At 41.3% G+C, this 26,979-nt stretch overlaps 1 protein-coding gene across 2 annotated transcripts in view; it reads left to right on the forward strand.

Moving 5' to 3' along the window:
* LOC310678611 (glypican-5-like) overlaps positions 1-26,979 on the forward strand; it is a 390,679-nt gene that overhangs the window by 249,208 nt on the left and 114,492 nt on the right. For both annotated transcript variants that reach the window (XM_083442762.1, XM_083442763.1), the window contains one exon: positions 25,243-25,393. In XM_083442762.1, the coding sequence (XP_083298888.1) occupies positions 25,243-25,393 (151 nt within the window). The remainder of the gene's footprint in view (positions 1-25,242; positions 25,394-26,979) is intronic.

Raw genomic sequence — 26,979 nt, forward strand, 5'->3', positions numbered from 1 at the left:
CTACCCACCAAAAAATCTTTCCAATGAATTATGATCTATAGTAAAAACGAGTAAAAAGCTGTAAAAGAAGAAAGGTACTAAATTACATTTACAGCTGAATCCTAAACAAGTTTACTTTAGGGCTGCACTTCTGTACATTCCTATCCATATCCACTAAAGCAAGTAATTCCTGTTGGGTTCAATGGTCCTTAGTCCCAGGTAGTGTGTAATACAGGAGTGAGGAACTGAATCCACCAGTATTAGTTTCTCAACATGCACAATGGAAATATCAGGTTCTATCTGTCTGGCATTAACCCGGAAGTAACTGCAAGAGTGGCTAAGTTTTTGTCAATAGTATCTCTTAGAGTGGTGAATGGCACTATTTAGCTGAAAGAAGCTAATGGAAATCCCAGTTATTACATAGTTTACATGGCTGTTTATTTGTATATATTTTAAAATGTTATATATGGATGTTTTATGATGGCCTGTACTTGTGATGCCTAATAAAGGTTTGGCGAAGTATAAGTTTTTCAACAGGCATTACCTTGAGCACCTAATGTTCAATACTCCATGACATCCTGTCATGGAAAACTTAAAATGGTGGCAGGTTTGACCTGGTCAAGTACTTGGCTCCATACAAAAGCTCTCAGGTGCCACTGGGTAAGCCTACTGGATGAAGCTCCCATTCGGTGGCTGGGTGCTGATAATGTTTCTGATTGCATCCTGGGTACTCTTCCCATGCAATATAAAATTTTTGAATTTTCAGGGGGTTTTCTGTGACACATACAGTCATTCCCCTGGGGACTGAAAAATCATATGATCCTCATATAAGCATTTTCCACCTTGGATTCCCATTGTGCCTAGTGCATACCTCTTCTCTCTCTCTCTCTCTCTCTCTCTCTCTGTGTGTGTGTGTGTGTGTGTGTGTGTGTGTCTTTGTCTTTGTCTGACCTTAAATCTAGACTCTAACTGGGCCTTTTCCAGCCATATTAGACCTGGCCAAATGCTTATTTCAAAGAGAGGCAAGATGGATCCCACAGGATTATTGGGCAGAGAAAGAAATATATTTCTTGCCTATCATATTCCCCTGTTCCTCAGCATGGAAATGAATAAACAGACCGCATGAAGCAATGTAATAATATTGCCTCTTCCTTTAGCACAAGCAGGATGCCAAAAGTGAAAAAAGGAGAAAAACAGATATCTATAACCCATTTCCCTAAACTGTTCCATAAGAGAGAGACGGGTGATATCTGCACTGGCAAATAACGTCTCCTTTATAGTACCATATAAATATATATTTTTAACAATGACAGAGTCTTTCCTTGATCCGTTTGCCAATATTTTAGTATTGCTACTATACTTCATAAGCATAAATTGGTTTTTATATATTTGAATTACTTGAGGGAAGATGTGCGCCTGCTGCAGAGAGTCTTATTTCTCAAGTCGGCAACATTGATTTGATTTTTCTTCCTCTTTGCAGAAATTTCTATGTCTTGATAATAGGCTGATATAGCATGACTAACCAACCAGTGCATAAGCCCTGAAATGGAATTAAGCAGAAGGAATGATGGGAAAGTGGTGGTGAAAATATCCTAGGATTGTGAGACTCACAGCCCAGTCCTCTGTAGGCAGATATTTGTAAGTGCCTTTCACGAGGGATGTTGGGAGAATTGAACCAACAGATTCTCCGCTAGTTATGCCTTAAGATCCATGTAAGGCTTCTACAAGAGACCTTTTCATATAGTGAGAATGGTGTAGGCTGGATGAGTGTAACAGGGAGAAAGATTAAATCCACTGTCTCCACTCCTGTCCTACATGCAGTCAATCACTTCAAGTGAACAGAACCATAATGTGCATGCATTAGGGATGCTTCCAAAATTCTCCTCAACAAAATTTCTCTCTCAATAGTGGAGTTCTGTATCAGGCCCCATTTGCAGTATATGTTTAGGAGACCCCCTAATCCCCTCAGAGAGCTACAATTCAGAATGTTTTTGACCATCAAAAACTTCTTTGCAGGTTAATCTGGAAATTGTAGCTCTCTGAGGGGATTAGGGGGTCTCCTAATCATTCTCAGCAACAAACCACATTTCCCAGGATTACTTGGGGGAGCCAGGACTCTTTAAAGTGGTATGATACAGTGGTACCTCAGGTTACAGAAGCTTCAGGTTACAGACTTTGCTAACCCAGAAATAGTGCTTCAGGTTAAGAACTTTGCTTCAGGATGAGAACAGAAATTGTGCTCCGGTGGTGCGGCAGCAGCAGGAGGCCCTATTAGCTAAAGTGGTACCTCAGGTTAAGAACAGTTTCAGGTTAAGAACGGACCTCCAGAACGATTTAAGTTCCTAACCCAAGGTACCACTGTCCTGCTTTAAATGTATAGTGCAGATGGGACCAGACTTAATTAATGTGTTAGAAACCATCCATTATAATATTTTTCTCTCTACAGATTTCAGTTCCTTCAGTTCATTATCAATGTGCATGTCTGCATTAACCAAAAAGCCTACAAAAAAAACATCCTTTATTAGAGATGGGTGAGGTACCTGAAATTCACCTGAGATTAACTCAGAAATTACCAAAAACCTTCCTCACAAGTACCCGCTCTCCACAAATTCTCTTTTCCCTTTCCTTCAGTCAGCAATGGTGGTTGCCCCTCCCACTCAGCTAATCCACTTTGCCACTTCTTAGGTGCTTGTCATGGTAGTGACAGTGACCTCACTTTTCAGTCATGCTGGATTACCTTTGAGACTACAGACTGAGGGCAAGTAGCACTGCTCTGTCTGTCTGTCTGTCTGTCTGTCTGTCTATCTATTTATCTCTGGACCTCTCATGGAGGAGGCACATGAAGAAGGGCCTCAGATGATGATTGCAGTGCCCAAGTTGGTTCATATGGGGAGAGGTGGTCCATATGGGGAGGTATTGTGGTCCTCAACCATTTCAGGCTTTATAGGTCAAAACCAGCACTTTGAATTGGGCCCAGAAACCAATTGGCAGCCAGTGCAGTCAGTTCTGGATTAGCATTATATGCTCAAACTCTCTTGCCCCAGTGAGCAACCTGTTTGTTCAGTTCTGCACCAGCTGATGTTTCTGAACCATCTTCAGAGGTAGCCTCCCCACACCCCAAACTCTTGGTTGGCTTCAGACATCATCAAAAGATAACTTAATCATGTCACTGTGACATTGTCATAGAGGCAAATTAGACCGAGGGCAATGTTTCTGTCTCTCCCTCCAGCATCTTGTGAGTAAATAAAAAAGGTTAATGGGTTTCATGCTGGGTGTTCAGCTCCTCCCTAAGAGGAACAGAAATAAGCAAGATTCCACATAATATACCAGTTTATGTGAATGACTCTTAATATTGTTGAGTTCTATCAATCAGGGCACATAAAAATGAATGTAGATTGTAACATGCTAACACTAAAAAAAAAAGCTATTATTTTTATGATTTATAAGTTAGGAATGTTTGTTTATAAGTATTGATCACTGTTTTCAAAAAGACTTTATCTCTGCTTATCTGACTTGCCCACCGCCTGCACTTCAAAATGCCTTTTGTTCCTCATCTTATTAGACATTGCTTCATTATACCAGCGAAGCAGGCTGAGATGTGCAAGCCATAATGAAATTTTTGCTTTATTCCAACTGCGCCCTGAGTTCTGATGAAGTTTGCTCAGGGAAAACCTCACAAAGAGTTAAAATGTAGGCATTCAACAGCTATGCGGGGAAGCTCTTGAAATATTTAAAACTTAGAGCTGTATGGCAGCTGGTGAAATATCTCGCTGTAAAGCATGTTTAATATTTAGAGACCCTCGGCAGCTTGCTAAATAACTTCATATTATGGCTGTGGGCACACGCTCAAAACCTTCATCAGCAGCAGAGGGCTGCGCACATGCTGCTATGTGCAACAGTCTCTGTGCCTTTGCTTGCCAAACATATAATTGACGGTCATGGTGGATAGCACCAATGGCTGGGGGCAGGGCCAGCCCTACCATTAGACAGGGGGGACAACCCATCAGGAGGCAGATGCTAGGGGACAGCAACAACAGCTCCCCTGCTAGTCCTACTGAGCCCACCTTGCCATTCCCTTCTGTTGCCACACAGTCTCTCCTTTCACCCAAAACAACCTGCTGCACTATCCCATCACCACAGCTCAGTCCAGATGGCTTCTGCTTGTGGAATCTTGTCCTTTGCCTCAGACAGCAAACTCTCTTGGACTGGCCCTGCTTTGGAGTGCGAGGAGGTTGAATAATAATAATAATAAATTTTTATTTATACCCCACCCTTCCTGGTTCAAAAACCAGGCTCAGGGAGGCTAACAACAAATTTAAAACACTTAATTATAAAAGCAGCATAAAATACAGTATAAAAACATGAATAACAATAAAATTCAAAAATCAGTTTAGGGGAAATAAGCATTAGATAATCCCCAGGGCTAGCTGGCTGAATTGGTCCTACTTGGGCCAGCGAGGAGACCAGGGGAGAATTAGCTATGGGGTGTCAGAGCGGGTGATCTTCATGAAAGGGGAGGGGGAAGGGAAGGGAAGGGAAATAAAAGATCAGGCTAAATTCAAATTAAAGGCCAGGCAGAATAGCTCTGTCTTACAGGCCCAATGGAAGGAGGTTAAATCCTGAAGGGCCCTAGTCTCATGGGACAGAGCATTCCACCAGGTCGGAGTCATCGCTGAAAAGGCCCTGGCCCTGGTGGAGGTTAGTCTGACTTCCTTAGGGCCTGGGACCTCTATACTATGGTTGTTCATGGACCTTAAGGTCCTCTGCAGGGCATACCAGGAGAGGCAGTCCCATAGATACAAGGGCCCTAAGCCACAAAGAAGAAGAGGGAGGGTGGTGGATTCAGTCTCCCTACCTCTTCTCAGCTCATAGTCAGCACTGCCAAATCTAATTGAACTGACTGTAAGAAATACTTGGACCTGAGCCAGCAGGATTGGTGCCAGACTCAAAGGAGACCCTTGTGCAGTGCTTCCAATGAGCCCCACTGGTGGACAGGCAGGGCTGACACTTCTGAATGTGAGGCAAGCTTGACAGCCAGCTGTGGTGGTTGCCTGCCAATAAATTAAACAGAATGCTATGTCCCAGCCCATAGATCTATAAAACCTCTATATCTATAGACTGGTATATTGCTTTGAGGGTAAATGAAGATAGAGGGTATGCACTATAGAAGAGAGCTGAACTTTACCCTCATTCAAAAGGAGCAGCAGCACGCTGCTGTGGTGAATGATGACCCAATACTCAACTTATCTGATCGCTGGTGCCAGGCCTGTGATCCAGAATATGAGGGCTACTTTTTGTAGAGCACTCATTGTCTCAGAAACTGTAATCTTGTTAGAGATCCAATGCAAAATTAGTCAAATGGAACGATTATTTGAACATTGCTTTTCTAAAAATTATTTTTCTGATTAGTCTCTTGCTTTCCAGGTCAAGCCCTCTGGTTGCTTAGAGAAGAGTAAAGTCTCTTTTACTATGACATCTTCCCCCCTGTTAGGGATGTGAGAACGATCTGTATAAAACATTCTTGCTTCCCCAAGGGAACTCTTTTTGATTTTCTACTCATCCTCTCACAATGTGAAGAATAAAAGCACTTTAATTACCAACTTCTGTAGAGTGCAAAAGTGGTCATATGGCTCATTAACCTAGTTTTCGATGTTGTAATAAATATCAGGCCAATATATATCAGTAACTGGTGAAGTTTAACAGTGTGCTTTTGTTTTGGAGAAGACCAGAGGGTAAGCAGTTCTTCTGGAGCTTTTAATTCAAAGATGTTGCTTTGTTTCCTTCACAAAGCCTGGAGACATAAACAGGAAAGCATTGGTGGCCTTAAGGAAACACCTCATGTTTATATCTCACCAAATGGAGATGCAACATATTCAGAATTAATGCATCAGGTGGTGGGGGTTTGTGCAAAATGGATCTGGGGCACATTGGTACCAAGATGAATGCCATAGAAACAAAATGAAGGTTCTGGCATAAATCAATTTGCTTCGATAAAGAGCAGGGAATCTGTATACACAAAGGTTCCGCCCTCCCTTTTCCATACATTTGCACTGTAAGTGTGGATGCCAAAGGGAGGAACCGCCCAGAGGGTGAGGATCAAGCAAATAAATCAACAATAGCTGCTGGTGGTGACTTTCCCATACTTAACTGTACAAAAAGAGGAACTGGAAAATCACACCTGAGGTTCTTTTATTCGTCCTTGTATGTATTATTGAAACACAGCCAGTTAACCAGGGGTTCCCTTCATTATTCCTGAGATGCATTGCACATTATCTTGTACTTTGAATTTCATGCAGGGAGGACATGATATTACTAGTATAAATCAAAAGGTGGCTGCTTTTCTTTGGAAAGATATGCTGTGTTCAATAAGCTTTGTGCCTGAAAGATTATGTATGGGGTGGGCTCTCCCCCACAATAAGGATGAAATATAGCCCCTGTTCGCTCCATAGTAGTTCTCTTTTTTTGCATAGGCACTGCAAAGCTAAACAGGTTTACTCCAACAGTAAGCTCTTCTGGGTTTAGGGGGACGTAGTTGATTGATCATTTATTTAATTTCTATACCACTTAATATATTAAAAATATCTCTAAGCAGTGTAGAAAAACTGAAGCAACAACAGACAATTTAAAACACAATATTACAACAAAACATGGCTACATTAAAAAAAAAAAATACCTGAATACAAAGTTACTAATATATAAAAATCAGTATCAGGTGATTTTACTTCTGACACACCCTCCCTGTCAGTCTCCAGTTCTCACCCAGGGTCGAAACAAACTCTCAGCTCATCCACAAAATTCTCACAACGAGAAGAGTTCCTGTAAATAGTGGACCTTATCCTAGCCTCTCATTCTAGAATTGCTTTTTATGGGCAGGCCCAAGGAGGCTGGTATGTACTTAATAATCCTAAATCAGGGATATTTTAGATGCATTGGTTATCACCACCTTGGAAAATGGCATGTCTCCTGCACAGAACAGAGCAACGTTTTGTGTACAGCTTTGAGTTGTGCCTGCCAAGAGCACAAGATAAACTTCCACTGATACTGGGGAAAGTGGATTTTGTGTGCCCTTGATGAAATGAGACCATGTTTAAGGTTAGGTAAAAGTTAAAAAGAAGGCATAGCATTAGCATACGTAATTCTGACACGAGCGTGGAAGGTACTGCCAAGACAGTCTCCAGCGATAAGGCCAGGGCGCAGAGTGCTAGTGGAATGGCTTATACTTAAAGGGTGCTGGCTATGTCTGTATCGGCACACTTGATCATTTGTCTAAGCCATATTGATTTTTCTCCTTTCTGCTTGAAGGGGCTCATTTCCAAAAGCTGCAAATAAGCTAATTAACCTAGAGGGCTGGCTTCAGGTTCTTTGGGAAAGGGAAACTTTTAAGTCTAGTAGCTAGTGGAATTATTCATTCAGCAATGGGGAAAATACTGATCATATCTTATCGTTGCCTGGGAGAATTTCATTTTGTGTCCTTCGTTGCTGTGCAAGTTGCCTTTTCAGCCACCACTCGCCATTATTTGTCATATACTTGAACACAGGTCAGCAGTGGAGACTTAAATAATAATAATAGTAATAATAATAATAATAATAAATTATTATTTATACCCCGCCCATCTGGCTGAGTTTCCCCAGCCACTCTGGGAGGCACCCAATCAAGTGTTAAAAACAATACAGCAATAAATATTAACAACTTCCCTAAACAGGGCTGCCTGTTTATTTATAAGTGATGGACAGGTTTCAGGAGAGATCCTGACACGAACAGGTCTCTTTGAATGCAGAAAAAATGCTCAGACTGTTCCTAACACCACAGAAAAACTAAGCCACACCTTGAAAACAATTATTATTCTAACCCAGTTTATTTTCTGTTCCTGATCAGTGTAGTTACTGGTAGGGAACCTGAAGCCCAGGGGCCAGATGTAGCTCTTCAGGCCTGTCTCTCTGGCCCTGGTAACTCTCATCTCCCCAGACTATACCCCTCACTGGCCCTGCTTTTACCCCTCACAAGTCTTTTTTGCCTTGCTGGAGTGTCAAATGGAGGACAAAGTATGTGAATGTGCAAATGGCCGATTCAGCAGTAAAGATTGCATTTCCCCCAGAAAAGCAGTGGGGCAAATGGAAAGATTCTCAGATCTGTGCCTCAAAAACATAGGACAATCAAGGAACCTCTTGGACCTGTGCTTTCTGGGCAGGGCCATCTTTAGCATATGTGCCACCGGGGTGCAAAGATCCACCCAGCTTTTTTTAGGGGTGCAAGTCTAAGCTGTTCAGCTTTTAAGGCGGGAAGCAAAAACCACTAACATGGAATATATATAAAAAAGTGGCAGCAATAGCTCCGTCTTCCATTTTTGCGATCATGCGAAAATGAAACATACCACTATGGGGCGGCACCAGATACATTGATTCTGTGGCTCTTCCGCAAAAGAGAATGGATCTTAAAGCCAATCGCGGTTAAGAGCTTAGGCGGCTTCAGCGGTGGGCACCTGACACCCCCCAGAATTCGACGCCTGGGTGCCCCACACCCCTTGCACCCCTGGGTAAAGACAGCCCTGTTTCTAGGCATGGTGCAAGCTGAGGTGTGGACGAGCCCTCACTGTCTCTGCACAAGAAATGTGCCATTTATGGAAACAACTAAGGACTTATTATTATTATTATTATTATTATTATTATTATTATTATTATTAATACCCCACCCATCTGGCTGGCCTTCCCCAGCCACTCTGGGCGGCTTCCAACAAAATATTAAAATACCCTAATATATCAAACATTAAAAGCTTCCCTAAACAGGGCTGCCTTCAGATGTCTTCTAAAAGTCTGGTAGTTGTTGTTCTCTTTGACGTCTGGTGGGAGGGTGTTCCACAGGGAGGGTGCCACTACCGAGAAGGCCCTCGCCTGGTTCCCTGTAACTTGGCTTCTCGCAGTGAGGGAACCACCAGAAGGCCCTCAGTGCTGGACCTCAGTGTCTGGGTAGAACAATGGGGGTGGAGACGCTTCTTCAGATATAATGGACATAGCCCCCAAATTTCAGCTCAGCAGTATGTTCTTATTTGTGGTGACATTAATATTGTCCACATGATCATATTGTCTCATGCCCTATTTCCCACTTAATCCTTACCACCAGTTTGCAGAGACAATTTGCAGGTATGTGAGTGCAGAAGATTGTTCTCACTAATAACCAGGAATGGAGTACTGGCATTGCACCATAATTCCTCTGCTGGTGTTTAAGCCTTGTATAACTACTTGCTGAAAATAGTTTGGAACAGTGAAAGAAGGTTACTGCTTGTGGTCTGAAGCCACGTGACACCCTTCAATGATCAAAGGTTTGAAAATGTTCTATGAAGAGTTTGAGTTTGCACTGGAAATGTGTTGCCCAAATGTACAGTGTTAACAAGATCCCTGGAATGAAGCAAAGGGGTATATTTGTAGACAGCATATTGGTTTCTTTTATGGAGACATCAGTTTGCCGATTGAAAACGGCCCTTGTTTCTATGCATAGTCTAATTTTAATCTGAAGAGCTAACGTTGCAAATAAGAATTAAAATATGCCTGGAAGTGTTGCTAAAATGTGTGTACAGATCATAAGAAGAACAACTGAATTAGAGTAGAACTGTAATTGTGAGAAACCAGCATTACATCTCAACAGAGATGTGGAAGGTTTCTATTAGAGTTACTAAATATGTCTTTCCCAGAATACTTACCAGAACCGCATCCTTTTTCTTCTTCTTTTCAAATTAGCAGACCTTTATTATATTCTTTCTATTCCATGTGTCTCAGCACAGATGCCAAACAGCTGCAAATGTTCAATCAAATACAGTGGGGGTAGTATGGGGTATTCTAAATTAAATACTTATCAGAAGTTTTAAAATATTCAGTGCAGGTTTGAAAAAGAACATTAGCTGTCACCTTGCATTGCCCTTTCCATCATGTCTGTCAAGAAACAGGAAGATAGGTAAGCTTAGCAACCTGAAACATCTTGTTGTGAAGGCAATGATATATGGATGATCCTCCAGAATCTAGTTTTAAGGCTGCAAGTAGCTTTTACTTCAGCTAGCAGTGTTGCCTAGGGTATGACCAGGAGCAATGAATTCAACCCTGCACTGGGATTGCCATTGGATTAACATTTGGCAGTAGTTGTTATATGATTTTAACATTTTTCATCTCAATTGTGTAGGGAAAGACAATTGGGCAGTGCTGCACAATCATTATTTATTTCAGAATTAAACAATGCTTATGGGTACGCAGTGTGCTTAGTTACATGTAAATGTGATCCGATGTGCGTAAAATTATATGATAAAATTAAAATGGTAAGATGCTCCATAAATGTTAAATAGCAATAATAAAAAATAGCTGAGACTAGGTAGTCCTGTGAGTTGTTTCCGTGACTCATTCATAAACAACATCTGACAAGGAAACCTAGAATTTTGAGCAGGCAGAAGGCAAGTGCTGTAGGCCCTCTAGTAATTTTTAGTTATTTATTTATATTTTAAGATAGAAAATATCAATGCAACAATTACAATACAATAAAACCACACAAAAATCAAAATGGTAATGCAGCTTTGTGCACGGTTGAGTCATGTAGCTATCCAACAATTCAAACAAGGGAAATATATGTAATAAAAGATTAATACATATATTTAATTCCAAAGGTGAATAACTTCACAATAAAGGACAGTGCATCTAGCTTACTTCTAAGGCACTGCAGTTATTTTTAAAAAGAGTACTTGATCTGAACCAAAGTTGGCCATTTTGGGGAGTCTAGCAAAACAAAACACCATTGCCAATGAAAACAAGCAGACATGATGTAGAGATGCAGTTCACTTGGACTGCTGTGTTCTGCTAAAATAATGTTAAGCCGATACTTCCCTATCGGCAGATTTCCGTGTTCTGATTATTGTAAGGAACACAACAGAAGAGAAGAACAACTTAACCTATCACACACTATTACTTCAAGTATCCATTAACATATCTCTGCCTCTCTCTTTAACATTCAGTCTTCATCCTTTCATTTCCTCTTCTTAAACATTTAAGTATCAGCAGTGCCAACATCTGACAGAAGCCAAAATATTACTGCTTTACAAGACGTAGAGCAGCTCATCAGCAAAACACATGCCTTGCTGAACACCTTTCCAAATAGATCTGAGAGGAACAACAGATTGCGGCAATTAAAAGAGTCTCTCAAGCACTTCAGACCACAGGTACCTCAGCTGTGCATTTCATATTAATCCAAACCTTCCAAATGATAAAACTTGACACCAGAAGGTCTTTTATTAAGGTTCCACATTATCAGCTTCCCTAGCAAAATAAAAAATAAAAATAGAATAGAATACATAACGCGCATGTGCATCTTAGTATAATTCCTCTAGAAGAAAAGCTGTCATATTAGAGCAGCAAGAAAACCCTGAGGTACATAATGAGCAGAATTAGTCTGCACATACACTGATTCATTAACTGCTGTATAGACAATGTAATATCTGTTTAATCTGCCTATCTCTCCGTGTATCCATATATTGAATGATGAAGTAACTGGAGTACTCCAATAGGGAAATGACAGCAAGTGACATTTTTATTTTAATAAATGGTCTTGAAGCAGGCAAACAGGATTTGCTTGAAACCCTGTGCCATCACTGTAGCCCCTCATGCTGAGAGAAACATTCCCCCCCCCCAATAATTTCCAAGTCCCCGCTGCTGTTTATGAACTCAGTTGGACAACTTGTAAGATCCAGGTTGCATATATATGCAGATCTGAGTCTTGAGACAAGTCCAAGCAGATCCAGAGCCAGAAAAATAGGCGCAGTGTTGACTGAATTCACTGAATCAAATGTGTGATGTAGGTTCAAAAGAGCTAGAGGAGAGCGTGGAGAAAGAAAATGGTGGGGTGAAAGAAAGCTGGTAGGTTGTCTTGGAACACTAGGCAAGGATGAAAGTTGGCATACTTGGCTAGAGGCCTGACAATTTTGCAGGAATGAAGTAGAAAATATGTAGGATAACCTCCCAGTTTATTTTAAATAAGCCAGTGCTTCCATCGCCTGCCACTTCTGTTTTTATCGCAGTGTCTGATTCAATGTTATGTAAAGGGCAAATGTCACATTTTTAAGGCATTAAGATTAATTAAATTATGCAAATGCTAAGTGGCCTACAGTGGTGCAAAATTTCAGGATGTGCAGCTTCCAAGCATCAAGATGACATTTGTTGATGGTTTGCAAAGCAGACCTCTTGAAGAAGGGTCATGATGTTGGCATGGGCTCTCCCTGAATCCATGTGCTGCATGGAGAGGTGTTGAGCTAACTTGAAATTAGATTCAGTTCACATTTCAGGTGACCCTACGTAATTCACACTTTCTGAAACCCCGAAGCAGAATACAGCCATGCTTTGAAAGTTGCATTCTCTGTATTTTGAAATGGAGCTCTTGGCCATGTGACCAAGAGAGTTCTACACTTTTCCTTTTTGTTATATGTATCCCTAGATTTGCTCCCCCTAGGTATATATGTAAATAGTAGTACAACCAGGAGATTCCTTACCCTGTCAAAGTCTAGTGTGTTGCTGCCAACTGGAACAGAGAATAGGAGGACAGGACAATGCTAAACAGAACTTTCAGGTGTTCAATAACTGCTGAGGGTTCAGCAGGCAGTAATCATTGTCCTCCACATGATTTTATCCATGCAAGGCCTAGCATAGGGATTAAACTAATTTATGCACTGGGAATCTGTCCGTTAGACAAATATTTCTAGTGTTTGTCTCCTGTGTAGGGTGAGGGGGGCAGTTTACACACCATCACCATTTGAACAAATTGATTGGTAAAGGTAAAGGGACCCCTGACCATTAGGTCCAGTCGTGGGCGACTCTGGGGTTGCGGCGCTCATTGCGCTTTATTGGCCGAGGGAGCCGGCCTACAGCTTCCAGGTCATGTGGCCAGCATGACTAAGCCACTTCTGGCGAACCAGAGCCACGCATGGAATTGCCGTTTACCTTCCCACCAGAGCGGTACCTATTTATCTACTTGCACTTTGACATGCTTTCGAACTGCAAGGTTGGCAGGAGCAGGGACCGACAATGGGAGCTCACCCCGTCGCAGGGATTCGAACCACTGACCTTCTGATCGGCAAGCCCTAGGCTCTGTGGTTTAACCCACAGCGCCATCTGCATCCCAATTGATTGGTAAGGTAAAGGTAAAGGTACCCCTGCCCGTACGGGCCAGTCTTGACAGACTCTGGGGTTGTGCGCCCATCTCACTCAAGAGGCCGGGGGCCAGTGCTGTCCGGAGACACTTCCGGGTTACGTGGCCAGCGTGACATCGCTGCTCTGGCGAGCCAGAGCCGCACACGGAAACGCCGTTTACCTTCCCGCTAGTAAGCGGTCCCTATTTATCTACTTGCACCCGGGAGTGCTTTCGAACTGCTAGGTTGGCTGGCGCTGGGACCGAACGACAGGAGCGCACCCCGCCGCGGGGATTCGAACCGCCGACCTTTCGATCAGCAAGCCCTAGGCGCTGAGGCTTTTACCCCCAGCGCCACCTGCGTCCCCTAATTGATTGGTAGAAGGACTCAAATGTTTGAACTACGTCTCACTCAATACTACATGGAACAATCCAGGGGAATAAGCATCCATTTGCCCTGACAATATATCCAAGATTGCCTTGTAAATAGCCTTGAGACAAATGTAAACGGCAATCCATAAATAAACCAATTATTAGAGCGAAGAAAATGATTAAGTCCTTGTTCTTCATGGTAACTTTAAAAAAAATAAAAATAAAAATCTTACTGCTAATGTAATAATGTTTAAAAGTTAATTCCAATAACATTCATGAATTTCATTCTTTTGATAGCCAGGGTAGCTAGAATTATTCTAGGTTCCTTAATTAAACCTGAAGAATGAGAGAGAAAGTGTGTGTGAGTGTCCTTCCTATCCTTGTTTGTTTTTACAACATTTAATTAGCATAAGAATAATTATCTGCAGTGAGTGTTGATTTTTGTAATTGTTCAGTAACCTTATGGAACACGCTCTTAATGTTTCAGGTGTAGTAGCAATGCATATGCAGTGATGCAATGATCATGCTGCTCCCACTGCCTCGGCCTCCATCCATACTGCAGGTAAATGCAAAGGCTGGATGTGTTGCATGTCGAGGTCTCCCAAGCCATCCCCAAATAAATCACAATCCACACAGAATTTTTGTTTAAGGTTTTTGGCATAATTTTGGCCACAACTTTATTAAAATACATAAATGTGAGTGGTTGCTTAGGCATTGGTTCCGACTAACTGTCCCCGCCCCGGGACAGAACTGACTTCCAGATTCCAGTGAAAGCCAGTAAGGGAAAACAATATTGGGGAGAGCATGGAGCCGGGCACCAGACCCTCATCCCCACCCCCACATGCTCCCAGGGGCTTGCGCGGCCCAAGCCCCAACCAGGGAGTCAGACGAAAGGATGGCAAGCCCCTGGATTGCTTTAACAGAATTCCCTTGCAGCAGCAGCATTGGAGGGGCAGGCACCGCCAATCCATACCCCTCCACCAACCAATTTTTTAACCAATGCCTAACCGCAACCTTACAAGTTATAACGATGGGCTACGCAGTAGGCAAAAACCAAATGGCACCAGCCAATCAGCCAAATGGACAAAATTTCTACCAGACCCCCTGCCCCAAAAGCAGACAACCCCATGACAGGCATAGCAAGGTCAACGCAAGAGCCCTAAATTAGGGAGAGTGGGCGGGATATCCGATGCATGCAGCAAAAGATCAGTCAGTGCTGCGTGCCCTGAATTTAAAACCTTTGGTCCATCCCACTAATTGGCAACATCAGAATTTCCCCAGTAACCCAAACAGCCCAATCACTGCAGATGGCCATCTAAACGATCCCGTCCAGCAACAGAGGGGTGGCTTGCCAGGCCCCACCACAACACGTGCTCTCCATGGAGGAGAACACGCTTTGGAAAAATCATCTCATAATAGGCCCAAGAAATCCAGTGTTCCACTGATCCCGGGGAAAGGAAACAGGTGGAAACAAGGCAGAAATGCTTGCTTCATACATATGAGGGTGAAACACATTTATTTCCCCAGGAGCCCAAACCAGTCACGAGTCGCTGTGGCATTTCCCTGTAGCTAAGCAAAGTCCTACAATGTAGTTGGAGATGGGAAACCAAAATGGTTGATCTCGCTATCCTGTACCTGAGAGAAAGTCAGTAAGACTTGTGTCGTGAGTCAACATGCATAGAATTGCACTTGTCAGGCATGTATCTATAGCAACACATATGTTTTAACACACCTGTGTTCTTAGCATGTTGTAGAATAGAAGTACGTGCCTGTGGAGCTGAAGTGACTGGATTGGTCATGTGCACAGAAGAAGTGGCTTCAAGGGAAAGCCATGAGGCATCCATAAAGACAGAAGCCTGTTACTTGCAGGTAGTGCTGGATTTACATATAAGCTAAGCAAGGTATAGCTTAGGGCCCCACTCACTTGGGGGGCCCCAAAAAAATTAAAGGGGGGAAAAACTGGATGTACATTTCCAAAATATAAGATAAAAAATAAATAAAATACAACCTACATACAGCAACAGTGTTTTGTGTTGTGTAGGCTCCTATGATGTAAGTAATGGGCCCCGCCTGCTAGCCTGCTCCCTAAAATATCACTGGTTTGCTCATTTCTGTATATAGGGTGCCTACATTCTGCCTAGACTGGTTGCATGGCAACATAGGCAAATGGCTTTAGATACCTATTGGGTCCATAAATTACCACATAGCTTATATTCAACACAAAAAACAATGACAATTTGTTGTTGACAAAGGACAGCTGGACATGTAAAGGCCCCATTACCTTCAGTAGCTTAGGGCCTTATCAAACCTAAATCCTCCCCTGCTTGCAGGAGAACAAATGAAATATGAAGTACAGTTTTTTAAAAAATTAACACATAATCTCTGTGTGCCGTCTCTTTCTTGGTATTTAATGAGTAGCTGTGAGAGAATCGCCTGAGGCTAAATCAAGGCAGCCTAAGATACAAGTGGATCATTAATATTTCTGACAAGCTAACTGTATAGAAGTCTTCATCTTGTTTGCATAAATGATCCTTTGTTTTAACAAATAATCGTGATTTCCCATACAAGCTGTGTATCCATCTGTAGTGTTCGCCTATAATGTGATATTTGTGGATATTTAAATAAATGGGATAAATAATGTAAATTTGTTTTAATTGCAGTGATGATTAAGACTACATTATTTCTCCATTTTAATAAATTGCTTATTTAAAAAAATCATTCCAACAGCAACCTATCATACTTTCCCCACAAACACAGCTATTTCATAGAACTGAACATGTTGTTGTTGTTGTTCCTACTAGAGTAAGGTTGTCTTGGGGGGGAAATTTCAGGATAGCCGTGCCTGCACTGAATGTACTCATACTGACTAATTTTTCTGCTTACAATAATATATCCCTGCATAATAGCTAGATATTAAACTTTCATCTACATATTAAGTATGTAGCATGATAATTTTGTACAATCAGGCATTTTTAGTACCAGTAAAATGTGGCAATATGTAAACATTCACAATTAGATGTGTGTTTACAGTTGCAGACTTTATATACTAATATATATATCATCTATCTATCTATCTATCTATCATCTATCATCTATCTATCTATCATCTATCATCTATCTATCTATCATCTATCTATTTATCCTGGTGGAAGAATACTTTGTGTGCATAATGGCACAGCTTTAATCTCCAGCATTTTAGGCTGCCATTGCAACCCCACTTACTTACTTCTGATTAACCATGGTTGGGATTGTGTTGTTAAAGGACCTCTGGCAGCAGGGCTGGGGAGACATGTGCATAATGGTTTGGATCCTTTGCCAGGCATAATGCACAGTACTTGGCTATATGGACCAACAGTATTACTCACTAGTATTAGGGATGGAGGAGAAATTTCATTCAGTTTGCTTTTAGAGGTGAACTGACCTAGTTGTCATTTTCTGGAACAATTCACAAACTGAAACCCAGCCATCCTTCAAATTTCACATTTCTCCATATTTCTCAGTGCACTTTTCCAGAGAAACCATGGGTGCAAAAATGCATGTACTGGGCTGCAGTGTGCATAAGAATGCATGCATTTATGAACACAACATACAAAAATGCATTTTATTAGGGTAAATAGCTTTGCAAAAAAAAATATGTGTCTAATAGGCACAATTGCATACAAACCTATGTATATTAGGATAAACTCACTGGTGAATTTTGGCAAGGATTTAAAAAAATACCCACAAACTGATGTGGAAACATGGAAAACTGAATTTAAGACTGGAAAGATGGGAAACTGAGAGAAACCAGAATGGACAGATTCACCCACACACACCCCCACTCACTCTAAGGCTCGTAGAAAGTTTCACAAGCAACGGCCTCTCTATTCACTTTGATTTGGGAGATGCCTTGACTGTACATTCTTTGGCACTGAAGAGGGTGTGGGTAGGCATTTGCGCAGCAGAGACAAATGCACACATTTGGTGCCTCTGGGTGCTAAAAATGCTTGATTTGGTATGCCTGTGTTGCTCTTTTGTGCAATTCCACCATGTAAATAGGGGGAGGGGCCCTGCTGGGCTCACCCTGATTGGTACATTCAGCAAGATGTCTGAAAAGAGGCATCTATACACATACAGCTGAATGCACATAGGTTCCCCTTTTCATATGTCCCACTGAAAGCACAGATACCAGCAGTGGAGTGAGTAGAATTCAACACCCGTAGTATGTGGCCCCAACAGCTGTGGTCTGTCCCTTCCATGGGCATGAGGAAGGTATGAATGAAAGGGATTCTGCAACCATTGAATCATGTTATAGTTGCCTTCTCATTTTCTCTTTTCTCAGTTTGCACCAGAACTGTTATGTCAACTGCAGCACCCATTTCCATTATCAGGGATGTTCAGTTGGACCTCCAACCACCTTGACAGATATTGCAGTGCTCTGTTGGTTTCTGCATTATACTCTTCATGTTAGATTCCTCATACATGAGCTGTAAAAATAAAGGAAAAAGCCAATCATAATGTACACATCAATCCTGTTTCATTGATAAATGGTGTAGAAACAGGATAGAGTTATACCTATACAGTGGTACCTTGGGTTAAGAACTTAATTTGTTCTGGAGGACCGTTCTTAACCTGAAAATGTTCTTAACCTGAGGTACCACTTTAGCTAATGGGGCCTCCCACTGCCGCTGCGCCGCCACCATGCGATTTCTGTTCTCATCCTGAAGCAAAGTTCTTAACCCGAGGTACTATTTCTGGGTTAGCGGAGTCTGTAACCTGAAGCATCTGTAATCCAAGGTATATATGCAACTCATACCTACAGTAGCCAAATAAACTAGGTAGTTTGGGATTTATTTTTTTCAGACCAAGATCAAAGAAGTTAGCTCAGTGCTAATTTGTTTGATCATATTCTTTAAATTTAATTTATGTTCCCACTATTGGAGGGTTCAAGTAAAGTCATCCATTTTCTTAGTAGCTTTGCATATAACTATGTATGTGATTTTACTAATTTGACACTGCCTGAGACCTTGCTGTTATAAATGGCAAAAATGTTCTCCAGTCTTCATGGAGAAATGTCAAACTTTTCATGTTGTCATGAGAATAATCCAAACTAATGCAGAGCTTGGAAACAAATAATTATCTGACAACATGAAACAGAATTAACATGCACTAGAGCATGTCATGAACATTTCCTTCAGCAAACAAGCAAGGTAATTGCTGTCGGAGTAAAAAGCAGAAAAAAGGGTTTTGTTCACTTCTATCTGACAATTTGGGGGGGGGGGCACTGTTTATTCGCTTAACCCATCAGAACATGCTTCCTCAAAATGGAGCCATTCAAGGACTGATGGAGTGAGACAAGCTTCCGGATTGCAGACACGTCTCATTTCACACTTCCTAGGTCTGATCAAACAGAATGTTCTTGCCCTGTTATTACTAGCCTCAAAGCTGGCAGGTGCGAATGTTTAAGCAGGACAGTTCTATCACAGGTTCATGCTGATCAGTCATTAATTCCACAAATTTATCTCGGAAAGAGTTTGCCCTCGTATCTGCACAGCCCTGCTGAAAACCACACTGCGTAAAAAGTTTTCTGATGAATTTGGTAAGAGTATAAGAAGTGATTAGTAGCTTATTGGCTTGCAGTTTGATATTTATTGTTTCAGTGATTTGTTGTGATTGGGTTCACCGAAGATGAAGCAACGTATAAATTTTCAAAATAAGTAACAGTCCTGCTAGATCTTCTAGGTCTTCCAGGAAGTACACAACTGGGCAGGGAAGCAACCATCTTCCTCATTGTATACCCCTAGTCTCTGATACTCACAGATATACTGCATGTCACCATGGAGACTATTCCACTATATCTATTCTTCAAAGGGAGAGTACCATCACTTATGTAGCCAACATCATACCACCTGTGTACTAGAGGAGGGAGGTATCAGCATACCTAGGGAAACCATGAGATTTGCAGAAGTGCAGAAGAAAAAAACAACACAACCCACCTCTAAGTTGTAATAAGGACATATATATGGCAGTGAACTGCTGGCTGGCTGTTGCAGATCTACAAATCTATCAGTGCTGGTGTATCTCAGTTACAATCCCCCCCCCCCCCCCCATTTTGAGTTCGGTAACTAGATTTCAGCATTGGTTGGTGATTGTTATTTTTGTATAAAAACCCTTCCTGAACATTGGTCAGCATTTCTCCAAATATGTACATACGTGAATTTTTGCAAGTGCTTTTCCCCATAATGCATTTAGCAGACTGCCGTGGGTGTTCATTTTGTATTGCTTTTTAAACTTGTCTGTTATTTCTTGTGCTATTTTGAAACTGTTTCAGTATATTTTGTGTATCACCCTGAGTCATATGTGGAAGACAATAACAATCTTTTGTGTACACTTTTCACTAATATATGTGTTTTTATGCACACTTCTCCATAATATTCACATTGTTGTACATAATTTCTTGCAGTACAAAATTTGGAAATGTGTGAATTAGAGGATAGGTGCATTTTTTGTTTCTATACTGTTTCAGGAATGTGAATTGTGCAGATTTGCATTAAGGTGCCAAACCAACAAAATTTCTTCTCTATCCCTACTAATTTATTAGTATTTCAATCCCATCTTTCAAACACAAAACATTCATTGGTGCCCAAAGCTACCATCTCCCCCCTTTTCTCCTCTGAAAGGCCCCACACAACTTCCTTGGGCTGGAGGAGGTAGAATTGATAGTAACCCCCCCCCAAGACCTGCTGGTGAAGGATGAGTAATAAAGATAAAAATGAAAAATATAATAAACATAATGATGGTTATGATAATACACAGTTACGGTACTTGCTTACTAAAAAAAATAAATCTGAAAATATTTAGTTTTCTTAATATAATTTTGATAATATTGCCCATCATTCCAGGAAGGCATCCATTTAAAATAGCCATGTGCTATATAGAAATCCAGGCTAAAACACAGCTTTAGGAATCCTGTAGGCACTAAAGCTAGCATAGATGACTAGCTTTTATTTGATCCCTTGCTTCTAAAACTTTCTTTTGTTTGATCCCTTGCTTCTAAAATATCTTCACATTATAGGTACAGCACCTGTGAAGTAAAAGACTTGAAAGTCCGAAAGATGATGAAAAGATTAACAGCCAGAACAAATGCATGTTTACTCAAATGTAAGTCCCTGCAGAGTTCAGTGGGCCTTACTTCCTGGCAAGCATGCCTAGGATTGCAGCCTTAAACCATGAAATGATAAAAAGAATTAGATGAGGAATGGCCTGAATGGTTTTTAGAACAATGCATGCCATGAGCTTAACTGAGAATACCGAAACTATTCAAAGTACAATCTTATTTTAGAATTGAAAAAAGAAATCCAAACGTATTAAGAGAATGTTATTTAACTGTATTAGAAGTCTATTGAAATTAATGCCAAGAAACTATTAGCATGTCAGGGTAGCGGCTATAACTCAGTGGTAGAGCACAGACTTGGCATATAGAAAGCCCCAGATTTAATCCCTAGGATATCCAGTGTTTTCAAAAGATGATATGCTTGAGATCCAGGCAGCCATTGCAGGTCAGAGTACTTGTACTGTACTGTATACCAGGTCGATAGACAAATGATACAGACAAATTGGCTAAGGTTGCTTCCTATGTGTCTCTAAGCAAAGATCACACTTTTAAGTCATTTGCATAAGGACGCTTTCTTGCATCATTTGTGCAAAAGTCAGCAGTGGCATTTGCTCATCCCATTAGACGCCAATACATAATTTGCTACGGCATATTAAAAAAGGAAATTAACTGCCAAAGTCTTGCTGAAAGATCATGCTTTTGGTTAGTAAATGATCCATGCCAAATGTCTTTCTGGCCTTCAGGAAAGCATCAGCAAGTGAGAGCCAGGATTCCACTCTCAATCTTTGTAGATGATTAAAGTGGGGGGAGGCAGGACAGTTCTGGATGTTTCTGTTGTTTTGCAGTGATTGCCTACTGGGGGGATTTGAATGCAAAGGTTTGCTGAAGGTTACCACAACAATCAAGTGAAGAGGCATTTTGCAAAGCAATTGCCATACTGAATTCAGGCCTCTATATTCCAAGCACGCACTATTAGTCAGCTTTATTTGAATGGGATCCTTGTAAGACAAGTGTGGCATAGTGGAAAGCATATCAGACGAGGCTGTGGAGAGCTGGGTTCAGGAATTGATGATGGATTACTTTTATTACTATGAATCTTCTCTGTAAGGGTCATTAATGTTGTTACACGGTATCCTTCTGGCTTGCTAGAATAAATCTAACACTATATGAGGGGGGAAGGAGTAAATTAGATAAGTTCTGTTCATATTTATATTTATCTACTGCATATCAGGTTGTGTGCATTCTATCCAGCCCCATATATCAATTCAATTTTGGCTTGATTAGTAAAGTTTCACTTCTGTCTCCTTGTTACACTAGAAAACAGACACACTTAGGTTGTTGTCATGGTCCCTGTTTCTAACAGTGTAGGGTTAAGAAACTGAAGCTGTGGTCTCTGGGTGTAATCCTGTATCCTTTCACAGAAGGACAGACAATAAACTAGCCCTTAAGGTATGCTGGCAAGCTCCCAGGTCTTCTTCCATATCATTGTTCTTCATTTCCAGTCCTACAGTGTTGTTTGGTATACCCTCTCAAAGTTCTCCTAAATGATGGGTGCGTTGTGTTCCACACAGAGTCATACACAGCCAGGGCTGAGACAGCAAGTAGGGAACCGTATCCTGTCTTCAAGATACCACACGGGCTAGAATTGCATTGGATGCCTTTCCTAGCATCTCATTTGCACTTCCAGCTCTTGATCCAACAGAGGAATCAGCATATGGAACCTTTTACCAAATGGTTTTGTTCTTGCAAAGTTTAACTTGCTTATCCCTTTTGCCAGAAGCATTTCAGAAATCTCAGTAGAGAAAGTGAAACATTTTGAACAGGTGAAGGTGATCAGAGCAAAAGGAAGTTACAGGTTGGGAGGTAAAATCTGTATGTGGTAGCACAGTTGATCTTGTCAAACTAAACAGGCAGGCTGGGAGCATTTCCATACAGTATGAGATGGTTATTAGAATTAATGCAATACCAGCACTACAAAACAGGTTGCAGAGGTGGGATAAAACTGGTTTTCTTCTCCTGAAAAGAGCGCAGTAAAAAAATTGCACAAGAAAAGCAGCTGTGCTCAGTTATTACGCGATGCACACAAATTGCCAGTTATTACCGGAAGCCCATTCAAATTGCCAGACTATGTGGAATGACATGAAAATATGTCCCATTGAATTCAGTAGGGAGCATAGTCAGAATCAGCCTCTTGCCATGGCCAGAAATGAGCCATTAGTGCTGAATAACTCTTAACAGGATTTTCTGCCTTTCATAGAGAGTAAATATGACTTCTTTCAGTGGCAAGCAGTCATATAAGCCTGTATTTAATTATACATTGGCTCCGTAAAACATAAGCATTTATTCAACAGGAAGGCCGTAGAAAGCTGACTGTGTCTAGTTATCTTACAGCCAAAACACAACAGAAATCTATGAGACAATGAAGCAATCCTTCATCATGTATAAAAAGACTTTTAAAAGCAAGCTCGTTCTACCATGTCGGAATGACATCAGGCTTTCAGATAATGAATAATAGTAATGATGAACATCAAGCTGCTTGTTTAAAAATAAAACTGAACTACAATTGGATATTGTCATGTGGACACAAATCATGTCTCTGATGCCCATCTGTAAAAAGTGTGACACCGTGAACTTTTTGCAATAGGGCTGAATAATTACCCTGTGTTTCTCCAAAAGAAAGGAGCATTTGTTGATGATGCATGCTTTTGTTGCCTCCCATGAAAGATTGTGATGAATCACTGAATGGTGTGTAATGTAAGTATATGTCAACATACTCAGTATGCGTCTAGTCTTACCACCTACCTCCTCCATTGTTTGAATGCTGTAAGCATAAGAAAGCCATTGTCCATTTCTTGCAGTGTTCACCATTGTCCAGTCTTCAGGGAGACAGCTAGTGGGTCACCTAGGAGTAATAATAATAATAAAAATGAACAGTGGGAGGGGGAGTAGTGAGTGACTACACAGTCTCTTTTGATGAAAAAAGGGGGAGGAGATGTTATGGGGGAAACTGATAATCCTTTCTAATTCCTGCTATACACCCCATAACTAGAACAGCTATACAATACTGACGTTTCAAACCATTCAAAATGAAAGCAGCCCAAGCAAAATGATGATTGTTGTAAATGATCATACAAAGGGAAGCTGAAGTTTTGAGACTAAAGGTAGAAAAAAAAAACGCTCAAACTTTTCAGTGATATTTATGCTTTTCATCCCACTTGCGCTAGTGAAGGCCTTGAAAAGCAAACAACAGCTTCAGAAAGGCTTGTCAGAACTATAGAAGAGGAAGAGCTAAATTCTCCCTCCCTACCTGCCGTGGTCCCAATACTACTCTCTGGCTGATATTTGCATAACAAACAAAAAAAAATGTTATACTGATTGCAAATAGGTAGATTGCATTGTGGCCCTCTGTATGATTGTATTGTAGAGTTCAGAGGGACTCCAAGGTCAGTGTTGAACTCCAACTCCCATCAGCACCAACATCGGCCTATATTGCCTGGGAACTATAGTCTAACTGTCTGGAGAAGCACTATGTAGAAAATACCCAGAAGTCTTTCTTTGCAACCTGATCTTCATTTCCTCTGCCTCTAGCTTAAGGAGGGAGGTCTTGGCAAACAAAAGAACAAAAAACAAAAAAAAGAGGACTACTGTGGTCCCATCAGTAGCCTTCCAGCATTCTGATAGTCAGCCTGCCTCTACTACTACCCTCCTCCCAAACAGAATTTTTGTGTATGTGGTGCATCCTGCAGCAGTACAGGAGCTTCGAGGCTTTAGAGTCCAGAATCTCTACTTGAGGAAAACAAGTAAAAATCTACATATGTGGCAGTTTTTCCATAAGTCTTTGACCTTAAGATGGTGGTTCAGTAAGCTGTGTGCCCTGTAAAAAGGACCAAAAGGAAGTACATATAGTGTATGTTTAGACTCCAGAATTTGTTTTTATGTGATGGCCAGCAACTTGAACGGCTTTAAAAGAATGGAGAATAAGGCTGCTAATGCCTACTAGTAGTGATGGTTGTATTACCTCCAGGATCCAAGGCGATATGTCTCTGAATACCAGTTGCTGGGGAACACAAGCAGGCAGAGTGCTCTTCCGCTCCCATAGGAATCTGGTTGTCTGTTATGGGACCAGGATACTGGACCGGATAGGTTTTTGTTATGATCCAGTAGGGTCCTTATTCTGTTCTTATGAGCCACATCTATAGCTAGCCTTATCCCTGGGGGTTTTCACTGAACATTCATTGTGTCATATTCCAGCTCCCAGCCGATGCAATTACTGACTTCAGGAAAGTGGGGAAAGGAAGTGGCTGAAAAATGACAGCCCCCTGCACAACCTAACATCAGAGAAGCTGCAAGTGAAAGATGCTGTAAAGTGAAAGATTGACTTTGGAGAGAGAAGGAGATTTCACTGAGCCACATGTGCGTTCCAGGACCTCAAATGCCCAGGGTCTCATTTATGAGCTCTTCGATAACGTCCCACCTTCCATTCAGTGACTCTGTGCTGTTTGATATGGGCTGATATGAAATTGCAAGAACGTGGCTTCCAATGGGGAAACGGGCCAATGAAATAAGGAAGCCCCCAGCACCTTTCCTCTGAAGACCGAACCGTAGAAAATCACTAAAACGATAGCCAACATTTTATTTTATGTTTTAGGGGGCGACTGAGAAAACAAACTTAAAGTCAGAAAGAATGGCTATCAGGGACGGCGGCAGTGGGAATGGAATAAATGAAGAGGTGGGATCCAGCGGAGAATGTGATGATGAGGACGGATGTCAAGGATCTGGTGAGAGGAGCCTCACGAAAGGTAGGTCCAATAGTTTTGCATAGATTCACTAAGCTGTGTTTGACTTTTATCTCATCCAGGTACTACACTAACCCTTGGATAGGTAACCTGTAGCCTTCCAGATGTTGCTAAGACTCCAACATGACCAATGGGTGGGAGGTGTAGTGCAGCAACATCTGGAGAGCCTCAGGCTCCCAATTTCTGTGCAAAACAATGATTTGATGCTATGGGAACGAGCCTAGTCTCCTCCTGGACTCCCTGCCACCACTACTGTCCCATCTTCTTATGTGGCCTTCAAAAACATTTTTCTTCCCATTTTAGCAGCTTCTTGTGTTGTGTGGGCCAGCTATTGTTGCTTAACATTAGCTGTGAGATTCAAAACAAGCCAGCTTCAAACCACGGGCTGTGAATCGGGCGTGCTGGAACTAGTTTGGGCACGGCAGGAAGGCATGACGCTTCCAAACTGCTGCTTTCAGCCGCACGAATGGTAAGCACGCATGCCCAGGAGGAAGCTAGGCTCATTCACGTAGCACTAAGCCATGGTTCAGCGTGAAGTCTAACCACAACCACTGTGACTTAAGCCTTTCTTGGATAGTACTGTGGCTCCACAAATTTTAAAACAACAACTGCTAGTTCTTATGACTTGAACATAGTTGAAATAAGCAAGCATAGCACTTGAACCAAAGTTTTGCCATTTGATTATGGTATTTTACTAAAGGTGTATTGCCTGTCTGCTCATCCACAGTTCATTGTCTTTTCTGGTGTTTCTGTAAAGGAATGGTGACTTGTTTGTGGGGCAGGGCATGCGTTATGGATAATGTTGATGGAGTAAATGTCTAAGCCTAAGGCAGTGTGAGTGTGCTGCTTTATAGGATAGGAGCTATGTTTCATCCGTGATTATAGGTTCTTCGCCTTAGGCCATACTGCAGTGGTGACTTCTAATTTAAAGCCATTATTTCTACATTAATGTGCATTCTAGAAAACCCTGTGCAATGTTTTCCTTCCTGTGTTTTCTAGCCGGGATTTTAGACTTGTTAAGTGTTTTAAGTAACATGTTTTCTCTTCAAAGCGGTGCAAATTAAACAGCAGCCAGGTGCTACTAAGTATTTTTTAATTGACTATTAAACTATTTAAATGCTATAGCTGTGCCAGAATCTACCAAGGCTCTATTGTCTCTCAGACACTCAGCAATGTAAAATGAAAAGCATTGAAAACTTGTCCAATAGTTGGCTCATCTACACAATATGTGAAATCTGCATTCCCCCTCCCCCTGATATTGCCACAGATGGAAGTGAGAAAGGGAGAAAAATGTTTTTTCATAACTAGTGATGAAATTATTTGGTAGAAACCATATATTCCAAAAATATAGTTCATATAAAGTGTTGCACATGCTTTATATTTACAGCATTAACAGCAGCAATTCCACCTTGAAAAAATTATAATGGTATTTTGTAATTAACTCTAAAGTAGTGTTATGTGTTTAGGCCGCTAGCTGTAAATCTGTTTTGCATATTCCGATGCAATTAAGAGAGAGAGTGGGAGTCATCTAATTAAAGGGCTCCTTTGCTTTTACAGTAGTATGATTTTTCAGAATCCTAGTAATTTCA

Source organism: Podarcis tiliguerta (assembly GCF_965153285.1).
Source record: "Podarcis tiliguerta genome assembly, chromosome: 5".
Classification (NCBI taxonomy): domain Eukaryota; kingdom Metazoa; phylum Chordata; class Lepidosauria; order Squamata; family Lacertidae; genus Podarcis; species Podarcis tiliguerta.